The sequence below is a fragment of the Erinaceus europaeus genome, chromosome 19 (assembly GCF_950295315.1).
Source record: "Erinaceus europaeus chromosome 19, mEriEur2.1, whole genome shotgun sequence".
Classification (NCBI taxonomy): Eukaryota; Metazoa; Chordata; class Mammalia; order Eulipotyphla; family Erinaceidae; genus Erinaceus; species Erinaceus europaeus.
The window spans coordinates 27,460,110-27,472,524 of record NC_080180.1 but is presented as its reverse complement, the minus strand read 5'-3'; the positions used below and the strand labels follow the sequence as shown (position 1 = coordinate 27,472,524).

At 34.5% G+C, this 12,415-nt stretch overlaps 1 protein-coding gene across 1 annotated transcript in view; it reads right to left on the bottom strand.

Moving 5' to 3' along the window:
* Window positions 1-1,053: 1,053 nt before the first annotated feature.
* LPL (lipoprotein lipase) overlaps window positions 1,054-12,415 on the bottom strand; it is a 28,773-nt gene continuing 17,411 nt past the window's right edge. The window contains exons 5-10 of the mRNA XM_016194858.2: window positions 11,923-12,156; window positions 9,556-9,798; window positions 7,148-7,268; window positions 6,033-6,215; window positions 4,980-5,084; window positions 1,054-1,910 (exon numbers count right to left, since the gene is read on the bottom strand). Of these exons, the coding sequence (XP_016050344.1) occupies window position 1,910; window positions 4,980-5,084; window positions 6,033-6,215; window positions 7,148-7,268; window positions 9,556-9,798; window positions 11,923-12,156 (887 nt within the window). The 3' untranslated portion in view covers window positions 1,054-1,909. The remainder of the gene's footprint in view (window positions 1,911-4,979; window positions 5,085-6,032; window positions 6,216-7,147; window positions 7,269-9,555; window positions 9,799-11,922; window positions 12,157-12,415) is intronic.

Genomic DNA, 12,415 nt, shown 5'->3' with positions numbered 1-12,415 from the left:
CTAACAAAAGGACTTTTCAAAGTTAACCCAATTACCAAATAATGTGATGATAACATTAACTATCCATTGTCTTTTTGAACCCTAAGACAGCAGGAACCTCACATCTCCACTATAGAGCCTCTACTTCCCCCAGTCCTGGAACCCTTGGATAGGGCCCACTTTCTTGTATGCCTCTCCCAATCCATATCAAATAATATTGCATCTGCCGATCACAACCTAACCAACGCAACGATTGCCACCTCAATATGCTTCACTTCAGACTGTGTCCAGAGACTTCACGTGTGGAATGACAACCCTTCAGCTTCATTACTCGGTCCCCAGGTTCCAGATGTCATCAGGATGCTGGCCAGGCTTCCCTGGACTGAAGACCTCACCAATGTGTCCTGGAGCTCAGCTTCCCCAAAGACCCACCCTACTAGGGAAAGAGAGAGGCAGACTGGGAGTATGGACCGACCAGTCAATGCCTATGTTCAGCGGGGAAGCAATTACAGAAGCCAGACCTTGTACCTTCTGCAACCCACAATGACCCTGGGTCCATGCTCCCAGAGGGATAGAGAATGGGAAAGCTATCAGGGGAAGGGATGGGATATGGAGATTGGGTGGTGGGAATTGTGTGGAATTGTACCCCTCCTACCCTATGGTTTTGTTAATTAATCCTTTCTTAAATAAAAAATAAAAAATAAATAAATAAACATATATGTAAGGCTACATATATTTAGATATCCATATATGTTCACAGTTTGGGTTTCTAGCAATGGTTTCGGAGACATATGGCTCATTATTTTATATTAACATATAAAAAGATGTTCTGAAAATAGAAGCTCTAGTATATAAAATATATTCAGTTACCTCTGACAAGTTGCTAAAGTAACAATTCACATGGCATCTTATGTAGTTATCACAACTAAGAAATTTTTTTATTGCCCACAATGGTTTCAATACAGTTTATGAATACATTCCAGTAAATTTTCCATTTGTTTGTTAACAAGACTTATCCTTGTCTAAAATTTTTCAATCTGCATCCTACAAAAGTTGATCTTGAATATGTTTCTATTATTATTATTATCATTATCAGAATCATGGTAGAAATATTGACATGCACCAAAAATAGAAATATTATCTACTATATAATAAATGATTCCAAATCAATGAATATAATTTTGAAAATGTGAAAATAATGTCATATTACACTTTTTCACATGGTTAAAATGATATGTCAGCTGTGGATCATAAGTTTATTTTAAAACCCTATCCAGATAATATTATTAAAATATAATATTGAAGCAAAGCAATAAAAGAGAAAAGACTAAGCAATAAACTTTAAGGCCTACTAAGACATAATCTAATTAAACAATTTGTTCTGCTTTATATCTTTTGTGTTTAAGAGTTCAGTACTTTTCCAATTCCATTCTTTATTCTCTTTGCAAGCCATTAGGTCCTCGGTAACTCGCAGAAATCAGTAAAAGAATAATGATTCCAAATATATTTAAGCTGGTTAAGTAAGTGGATGTAACTCATGTCACAGACACAAAAAAACCATCTTATACATTCAAACTTACAAGAAAAATGAGACAATATTGATCAGAAAAATGCAATCAAAATGTGAGGTTCTAATAAATTTTAGGTTACAGCTGAATACACTAAATAAGTTTTATTACTTTACTATGGGGGAAAACTATTCTTACTTCTTTTTAAAAAGCAACATGCAGTGATTTTCACATCCTTAAGTATTGGAAAATGTGCTATTTGACTATTATATTCCTTAAATAGAATTAGCCACCTTTTAGTATTTGATACTAACAAGAATATAGCTATGATTAATACTTCACATTAAGTCACCCAAACATTAGGATATCTTTGGTAAAAGTTTCTCCAGTCTTCATAAAATTCATTTTCTTTCTGTAGACTTTCTGAAAAAAAAAGAAGAAAAAGAAGGATAATTTATTATATGCATAGTATATGTGTAAACAACCTAATCTTCTCCTCTTTTTACTATGAAAAGGATTTAACTGGAAATTCAGGTCAGAGTTTATGAGATAAACCAAAATGAAAGGATTTCCTGCACAGAGAAAGTAGCAAGTTCATAGGAATGAAAAATTTCATATCCTAAGTATAGGCTACATCCCAGTAGAGTGTCATTTTTAGAGAACTAAATAAAATGATTTCAAAACATAGGATTATTTTCTTTTTGTTATTGTTGTTTGTATCAGAGTACTGCTCAGCTCTGGCTTGTGGTGTGAGAGACTGAACCTAGGATCTAGGAGCTTCAGACAAAAGAATGTTTGCATAACCATTATGCTATCTCCCCTGTATTTTCAAAAAAAATTTTATTGGGGGAATTAATGTTTTACATTCAACAGTAAATACAATAGTTTGTACATGCATATCATTTCTCAGTTTCCTACATAACAATACAACCCCCACTAGGTCCTCTGTCATCCTTTTTGGACCTGGGAGTACAGGTCCCCTGTGCTTTGATAGAAATAATAATATTTTTATTTATTTAGCTTGGGAAGTGAAACCCTTAGTTCTATACTTGTGACAAGATAATGCTAATGATTTACCAAGATGAAAGAAAGACAATCCTTAATTAATTTGGTCACAGAGAAGAAAAACTGAAGTAAGTTATTAGTCAGATTCCTACAAACAAAATTGAGATTCCCATATACCTATTATCTCAGTAATACCATAATGAGGATTATATCATTAAATTTCCCAGATAAATTTATTCTAGCAACTTGTCTAAATAATATAACCAAAAGTACTTTTTTTGTTTTAAATCTGGTTGTTTTTCCTAATTTGGGGAAGGGGATTGATGGAATACTATTCAGCTGTTAAAAATAGTAAAGTCTGGGGTCGGATGGTAGTGCAACATGTTAAGCACACATGGTGCAAAGTGCAAGGACTGGCATGAGGATCCCGGTTTGAGCCCCCAGCTTCCCCACCTGCAGGGAGGCTGCTTCACAGGTGGTTAAGCAGGTCTGCCAGTGTCTATTTTTCCCTCCTACTCTCTGTTTTCCACTTCTTTCTCCATTTCTGTCCTATCCAACAACAACGACATCAGTAACAACAATAGTAATAACCACAGTGTTAAACATCAAGGGCAACAAAAAAGGGGGAAAAAAGAAAAACAGTAAAGTCATCTCCTTTGCATTATCTTGGATGGAACTTGAAGACATAATATTAAGTGATATAAGCCAAAAGGAGAAGGAAAAATACTGAATGATCTCAATTATAAGAAAAATTTAGTGAGGACAGGAAGGAAGAACACAAAGTGAACATGAACTGGGCATAATGTTATAACTTCAAAGCAAAGGACTTTGGGAAAGGAGAGGAAGGGAAGTGTGCAAGAAAATTTAAGGTCCTCTGGTGGGGGTTGTATTGTTATGTGAAAAACTTGAAAATGTTATGCATGTACAAACTATTGTACTTTACTGTTGACTGTAAATCATTAATCCCCCAGAAAAGAAATTTTTTTTAAAAGAAAGAAAATTTGAGGTCATAGTGCATAATGAAATTGTATCCATGTGTTGATGACTGCACTGTAAACCATTAACCCTAACAATAAAAAGATTAAAAAAAGAAAGAAAACAAGAAAAGAGTTGTCTTCTAGGTGTTAAAGCAAATGTGAAATTGATTCCAATTTTTGATGTCAAAAAACATAGCATACTCAGTGGAACTTTTTAGTACAAGAGTGGCCACTTATATATACAAGTAACTATTTTCCATTTTAAGTTTATCTCAAATGCTTTTAATTCCTGACCCCATCTTGTTATTCAAAAACATATATCATAATTCTACCTTTTTAAAAAGAAATAAGAATAATATTACATGTATAGAGATAAAGTCTGAAAGGATAAAAATCTAAATATCATGGATTGATGAAATATTTCACTTGAATACTGCACTGCTTTGCCACATGAGACTCATTTTTGAGCCCAACACACTGTGCATTCAAAGAAGCTTTGGTGTTGTGGGCTCCCTCTCTTTCCCTCACTGTTTCTTGTCTCCATCTTAAAAATAAATTAAAATATTGACAAGAGTCATGCTTCTGTGACTTCATTGTCTATTTCACCCTTATCTATCTGTAATGAACAAGAATACATTACATTGTAAAACAGAAATTAAAAATAAAAGATGTATTAAACAGTTCCTTCAATAAAATTTTCTGAATAGGTGATTCTTAACTGGGAAAAGAAAATCAAAAGCAATTAATTACTTTTTCTGATACAGCCATTCCCATTCCCCCCACTGGCTTGTACAGCATGATTTAAGTTCTCTCCTTTCTACCTGTAACCTATAACACTTGACATCTGGCAAAGAATTGAGCAGAAGAAAGAACTGGCATATATACAGCAATTTAGGAGGCGGTATGGAAAATCACATGCTTAGTTTCCATTTAGTACTGACACTCTGGAAAGATTCAGCTGACAGCTGCACAGGGATTAGCTTTAAAGGTCATGTAGGAAAGAATCAAAGACTTATCCAGAGATGAAAGATGTGTCTCCTACACTTTCGGAGTTTTGAGAAAATCAAGAAGGAATGGGTAGCTATGGTTGATATTTTGCTCCTCTGAAGTCATCCTGAGAAAGGCTACTCCAATAGTTAGTTTGTATTACTACATTCTCTGCACGTAAGATAAATAAATGCAATAAGAGTGTAGTATAGAAAAAACAAAACAAAACAGAAGTTAAAAGTCTGTTATAGTTCAACAAGTAAAAGAAAACCCAGGACCTTCACTATAGACAAAGGTCACAGATGACAGAAAGGAAAAAAAAAAAAGTGGGTGGGGAGAAGAAATCTCATTTAAAACACAGATGAATATGATGTGTCTTCCAAAAGGCTAAGAAAAATAGCCCAAAAGTTTCTAACAATGATCAGTGTAAATCTTTAGTTATGGGGCAAAAAATAGTGCATAAAGCAGTGTTCCTAAAAGTGCAAGATAAGCATGCCAGAAAACTTTAGCCCATTATGCTTACCAGCCAGACTTTTTATTTAGAGACTTGTCATGACATTTTACAAATACCACAGATGCCTTTCCTTTCTGTAGATGAGAAACTTTTTCCCTGGAACAGAAGATCACCCTGTGGAAGAAAATGAATGTAACACATCCCAAGTATCAAAAAAAAAGTTCAAACATGAGTAGTTCAGTTGTGACTGCTTAAAGTCTTTCTGATCACCTAATAGAGATTATTTTGACTTTTCCAATAGCCAGCCACTTATATTCAGGCTATTCTTGCCAGCAGTGTTTCTGAACCAGAGGCTTAAGACTATAACACATTGTTCAGCAATGCAGTCAGTCAAATATAGATAGTCATAGAGCCTGAAGCAACTTTAAAACTGCTAACTAGGCTTTCACCAAAATATGATAATAGATAAACTATACCACATTATAATATTTAGTATTTTCATTATTGAATTCAGCTGGTCTAGCTAAAGAAATGTGATTCTCTCTTATTTTTTTAGGAAAACATAAATATAAATAAGCAAAGAGAAGTAATTTATTCACCCTAATTTAAAGAATAATTTTGTTAATAATAGCATACTGCAGCTTGCAAACACACTTAGTATAGAAATTTAAAATTTTATGGAATTATTTTTTCAATTCAGCATATATATATGCTGGTGGGACTGATAAGAGAGGATAAATTTTATCTTGGAAGGAAAATCTTAAGCTTGAAGATGGTTTTAATCTTTGAATGTCAAAGTGACATTTCTGAAGATTCTATCCATAACTTCATATTTTCAAAACAATACAAAATGAAAAGTAGAAATATGTGACTTCTGATCACAACTCCCACTACAATCAATTCAGGGCTTATGCTCCTCCCATAGGATATAGAAGTATTATTACTTTTCTAGTACCATAGTAAAAGAACAGTCCTAATTATAGGTACAGTAACTTGGGTCATAAAGACAAAGCTTACTAATCTTACACCTGAATGTTGAGTGCTCCAGAAATATTACCTCTAGATTATGTAATGTCATTTGAGTGAATCTAAAATGAATGGGCAAAAAATAAATTTAATTACTTCTTTTGAGTCTCTCCTGCTTTTACTCTAATCTTCTCAATCATAAAGCCAGGGATACTCCACCAGTCTGACCAACCAAAGTATGAATCACTCTTCCATTTGAGTTTCAGCATTAGTAGTTCTCCAATATCCACTTCCGTATAAATTAGAAAAGAGTATGTCTTATTTGTAGAAACTTCAGGCCTAAGGGAAAAAATGCATATATCATCAGTTCTAAAATTATTGTTTTGTTTTTTCCTTCGCAACATCTAAAGATTTTTATTACATGAGAAATTAAGAAAAATTCTAAAATATCCTACACAATATTTAGGATGTCAGTGACATTCAATATATTTTAAAAGACATCTACACTATAAGTCTATTCAAACTTTTATTCTAACAATCCTTTGAATTGTACCAGTAAGCTTTACTTGGATTTTCTTCATCCAACCAAGAATCAATGAAGAGATGAGTGGAGCACTCACACATTTAATACAATTCTTTTAAAATTAATTTTCAGATTATTTCATTATGTTAACTTTATTTTTTGATAAAGGATGAGATAGAGAAGTAGAGGGAGACAGAAAGACACCTTCAGAGCTGCTTCACTGCTTGTCAGGATTCCCCAGTGCAGATGGGGATCTAGAGCTTTAACCCAGGGCCTTGCACATAGTAAAATAACAGTTGCTGTATGTGCTACCACCAACACAACTCTTAAAAATAAAAAATGAATAATTTTATTTTCATCTTTTCAATTCATACTGATATGTGAACATATGTTTACTTTGTTACAGTTCTACTATATGTATAATTCTCTATTCCTAATTCATTTCATATTTTACCTTCCACTTTTTTCCATGCTTTACCTAGCTTTCTGTAACCTATGTTAAATATCAATTATATAGATTTGCTAAACCACAATTCATTTGTGTTAAATGTTGGACAGTAACTTTGTTTTTAATATATATTCTTATATGTGCTACTATAATTAATATTCTGTCATATAGGTTTTTTTTCTTTTGAAAATTTCATTGTCTAGATGTCTAACTCCTGTTTTGTGCCTTCAACAAGTTACTATAGTAGATAGAGCACTGTCATAGTGGTGAACCCACAAATACTGAGATATTTCTACTCACAGAGTAAAAAGTATGTTTTCGCTCTCAGCCACAGTGCCATACAGAGAGATTTCAAACTCCTGGTCAGTGTGTGTATCACTTCTAGTCCCAGCAAAATGCATCTTTACCTGGTAATGGAAGACTGTAGGGGAGAAAAATTATAACAAATGTTGACAAGTGTTTGTGGAAACACCACAGTCCCCAAAGAAACAAGCAATTCATAACCATTGACTATTATCTCACTAGTGACAAAATAGGAGGTGCTCACATGTGAATGGCAATGTGACTTGCAGAGATATCTTCTTGTCTGTATACTACTTGCTACTAGAAAATTCTAATCTTGAATGTTACTGCAATCTAGGTATCTAATAAGGGAATACTATTGAGCTATTAACAATGATGAGTTCATCTTCTTCATCTCATCTTGGATGGAGTTTAAAGGAATCATGTTAAGTGAAATAAACCAGAAAAAGAAGGATGAATATGGGATGATCTCATTCATGGGCAAAACTTAAGAAAGAACAGAAAGGGAAAACATAAAGTAAAACTTGGACTGGTTTGGTGTACTGACGGGCCTAATTTGGGGATGAGAGTTTTTTTTTTCCAGATCTTTTTTTTCAGATTGGTGAGAAGAGAGATTACCCATGTGCCAACAACTGTACTGTAAACCATTAACCTCCCAACAACAACAACAAACTAAATTAAAAGTGGAGGAAAAGTGTTTTTTTTATTGGAAAGGTAAACCCCAAGTGTACTTGACTTGATAAATAATCTCACTAATAAACAATTTTGTAGCATAGTAGGGAGCTAGAATCAAGAGTCTAAAAGATACACACATGCTTTCTCCATTAACTCCAATCCTCTTTAATTATCTTGTTGCTTAACATCTTACATTGGGCACTTGTTACCATATCACTGTGCTTCTTCAATGTTTCAGTGATATGTCTGAATTCTTTACCCTGTAGGCAAACTCTTCTGAAATCACAGGATCATAGTATTTCTCTTTATTCCTCCACTGTCAAGACCAGGGTTCACAATAAAATAAAATGTACCAGGTTCACAATAAAACTTTCTTCAGTGAGGCCATAAGACTGACTTGAAAAGTTCCTGAAATTATCTTATAGTAAGGAGAACCTCTGGAAGCATATATGTGAATTTCTATACCTCATCCTTAATAGTCCCATCTCTGTTAAAACTCTGAGAATATGGGACAGGAGAGAAAATAAGGTATAGGAAAAGTAGGCTGAAGGCAGATGCCTTCAAGGGTGAAGAAGAGAAACTGAGATTAAATGGATGGAGTCTTTGCTGAAATCACCATAAACTGAAGTAGATGCTGGGAATGCAAAAGTGTTCCTATACTACAATGGTGGATCATACAATTCCCATCTTCTCACCACCAGAGTGCTATTTCCCATCCCTTCCATTGCAAGTTTCCCTGTTCTTTATCCCTCTGGGAATATGGACCCCAGATCTTTATGGGGTGCAGAAGATGGGAAGCCTGGCTTCTGTAACTGCTTCTCCACTGCGTTGGCAGGTCAATCCATACTCCTACCCTGTTTCTGTCTTTCCCTAGTGGGGGAGGGCTCTGGGGAGGTGGGGTTCCAAACTTTGAAATTCAATTATTTAATCATGAAATGGAAATTTTAGAAGGTTTTGTATAGACTCTCTCACAGGAATAGTTGTATCTTACAATAAAAAATGATCTTATCCTTCACTTAAAAGCAAACTTTAGGAATTGACAAAATTTTTCTACTTCTAATGAACCAGACAGTGACTACCATAAGCATCATGAAACATACATACATTCTCTGTTCAATCTACTCAAACCTGCTATGGTTGCATGAAGGCAGTTTTAGTTATGACAGAAACCAATGCATGTGATCTTGTTCTAATAAAACTCCCATTTACAACCCATCTTTTAAACCAACAGATTGATAAATAGTTTAAAAATAGGGGTTTTTTTTTTAGCATTTAACATAAAATTTTTATTAGAAAAGACAAGATTGTGGGATAAGAAGGGTACAACTTCCACCACCAGAGTGCCAACCCCATACCCTTCACTGGAAGCTTCCCCATTCTTTATCCCTCTGGGAGTAAGCACCAAAGATCTCATATCTCATATCTTAGTCTCATATCAGTGGGCTAGCCTATGCTAATGGTTATAAAGAGGAGAGTGACAAATAGAACTACTATATAAAGCTATGCAGCTGTCAGCACTGGCACTGCCGTTACTGACAATGAGAAGTATAAGTTTCAGGGAAATTAATCAATGTAACTATCAGTAAAAACATAAGTGAGAACTTGGAGTTTAGTAAAATAATTTCATTATTTCTGTGCAATGGGCAAAATATGTTAATAAAAATTAACAATTTATATGGTAAATTATAGGACTAAAATGATTTTTCTTATCCTCTACAATGCCAACCTACCTTTGTAGGGCATCTGAGAACGAGTTTTCAGGTACATTTTGCTACTTCTTTTAGCTCTGACCTTATTGATTTCATAACCAACGTTGTTGCAACGATTCTTTCTGCAACTCAGGCAGAGACCTTTCTCAAAAGCTTCCTTTGAATTGCACCGGTAGGCCTTGCTTGGATTTTCTTCATTCAACAGAGAATCAATGAAGAGATGAATGGAGCGTTCATGGGAACACTTTACTAGTTGGTCTACATCTGGAAAATGAGAAACACACACACACATTCAACTTATTTCATGTATTTAAATGTACGTATTAAACTAAAAATCACCTAAGGACATAGTGCTTGAATACAAGCACTACTCAATAAGATAGTCTTGGTAATAACTGCTCACTGACCTCTGACAAATTATGAAAAGTTCCATTAAGACAAGTTAAAAATATAACACAAATGGGATTGGGTGGTGGTGTACCTGGTTGAATGCACATGTTACAATGCACAAGGACCTGGGTTTGAGCCCCCAGTCCTCACCTGTAGGGGAAAAGCTTTGGAAGTGGTAAAGCAGAGCTGCAGGTGTCTTTCTGTCTCTCTCCCTCTCTATCTTTCCCTTCTGTCTCAATTTCTAACTCTTTATCCAATAAATAAATAAAGATAACAAGAAATTAAAACTTTATAAACTACAAACTAATGTTATTAAAGTAAATATTAGGCTGAATTTTTTTATGGAGTTCTGGGAAATTAATCTAAGTTCTTGACATGTATGATACCACCACTGAGGGGGATTTCCACAGGCCAACTTTAATATTTATATTATTATTACTATTATTATTATTTTACCACAGCACTACTTAGCCTTGGCTTATGGTGATGCTGGGGACTGAACCTGGGACATTTGCTTTCTCAGCCATGCTTTTTTTTTTTTTTTTTTTTTGCGTAACCATTATGCTGTTTCCTGATGTCACCGCTTAGGGTAATTTTTAAAATTCTTTTCTATTAGAAAAAGAAAGAGTAAGAGAGAGAGAAAAATAGAAACTTATAGAGATATAAGTTTCCATATAAGTTCCCTAGTGCTACTCATGATGCTCCTGTGTGATGCCTTTAAGAATACACTATACCAGGCAAACTATTATAGATAAAATTAACATTAAATTAAATTTTATTAAGATTTTTTAAGATATAATTTAGAGAAGTTTTTTTAAGTCTTTATTCCCTTTTGTTGCTCTTGTTGTAGTTATTGTTTTTGTTATTGCTGTCGTCATTGTTGGATAGAACAGAAAGAAATGAAGAGAGGAGGGGAAGACAGAGAGGGGGAGAAAAAGATAAACACCTGAAGACCTGCTTCACCACTTGTGAATTGACTCCCCTGCAGGTGGGGAGCCGGAGGCTGTAACCGGGATTCTTAGGCCAGTCCTTGCGCTTTTTGCCACCTGCGCTTAACCCGACTCCCTGAAGTTTGTTTTTTTTTAATGTTTTTTTTATAAGATTGACAAAAAGATGGTAGTACATCCAGTAAAGCACACATGTATAAGGCACATCTGTATTTGAGTCCCTAGGAACCAAGGGAAAGGGGGAAGCTTCATAAGTAGTGGAGCAGTGCTGCAGGTGTCTCTGCTTTCTCTTTATCACTGTTTCCCTACTCCTCTTTCTACACGTAAGAAAAAGGAAGTAAAAAAAATAAGTAAGGTCACCAGGAGCAGTAATTCTGGTGGCAGAATATAAAATTAAATTAAAATAAAATTTAAAATTAAACAGATTGACAAAAGAAATCTGAATTATCAATATCAAAATCATTCCACTGGTTTGTAACTATATTCAAAGTGAAAAAAAAAGCATGTGCAATGAAGTTTTCTTATTTAAGTCTCACCTTTTTTTTTAAATAACCACAGGTACAGTATAATATATAAAATATAAAATGTCTTGGGGCCAGGCAGTGGAACACCAAGTTGAACATAAATTTTACCATGAGCAAGGACTTGGATTTAAGTCCCCAGTGCCCAACTGCAGGTAGAAAGCTTCAGAGAGGTGAGGCAGGTGTTTCTCTTTCTCTCTCCATCTATATTCTCCTCTCCCCTCTCAGTTTTTCTCTGTATTAAAATAAAAGGGAAAAGACAAAAAGGAAAAAATGGCCACTGGGAGTGGTAGATTCAAGTGCAGACAGTAAGCCCCATTGATAACCCTCATGGCAATTAAAAAAAAAAAAAAAAGTAAAATGTCTTGCCATAGGAAGAGATAAGACTTTTTCCATGGTAAGTCCTTAGACATACATTTTAGGTAAATGTGTATATTAAAATCATACACTTGCAGAGTATAGGTAAGCCACTGGTTTAATAAGAGTTCAGAACAAAACTTAAGTCTAGTAAACTTCTAAATCATATTTACCTGCAAGTCCTTTTGCTGCAATCACTCGAATAGCATCTCCAACATTACATCCTGGCTGAAACGTGCCTCCATTAGGATAAATGTCAACATGTCCTACTGGTTTCTGGATTCCAATACTTCTACCAGGTGATCCTCTGGTGAATGTATGTAAAACATCTACAAAATCAGCATCATCAGGAGAAAGGCGGCTTGGAGCTTCTGCATACTCAAAGTTAGGTCCAGCTGGATCTAGGCCTTAATGGGGAAAAATAGTTATAGAATTTTAAATTCTCAGTAGTTTTATTCTCCATTAGCACATTCTCCATTTTGTTCATAATTTTAATATAGTTGACAGCCACAGAGATATTTATTAGCACATGCTCTATAAGAATTTGTTTAAATTATCAAGGGAGTTTTGGAGGGCGTCTGTTGAAAGAATGGAATATTATGGAAAGTGTGGTATAGGAGGAACATGTTTTGAAGAGGCAAGAAATTGTACTCTAAAACATTTATA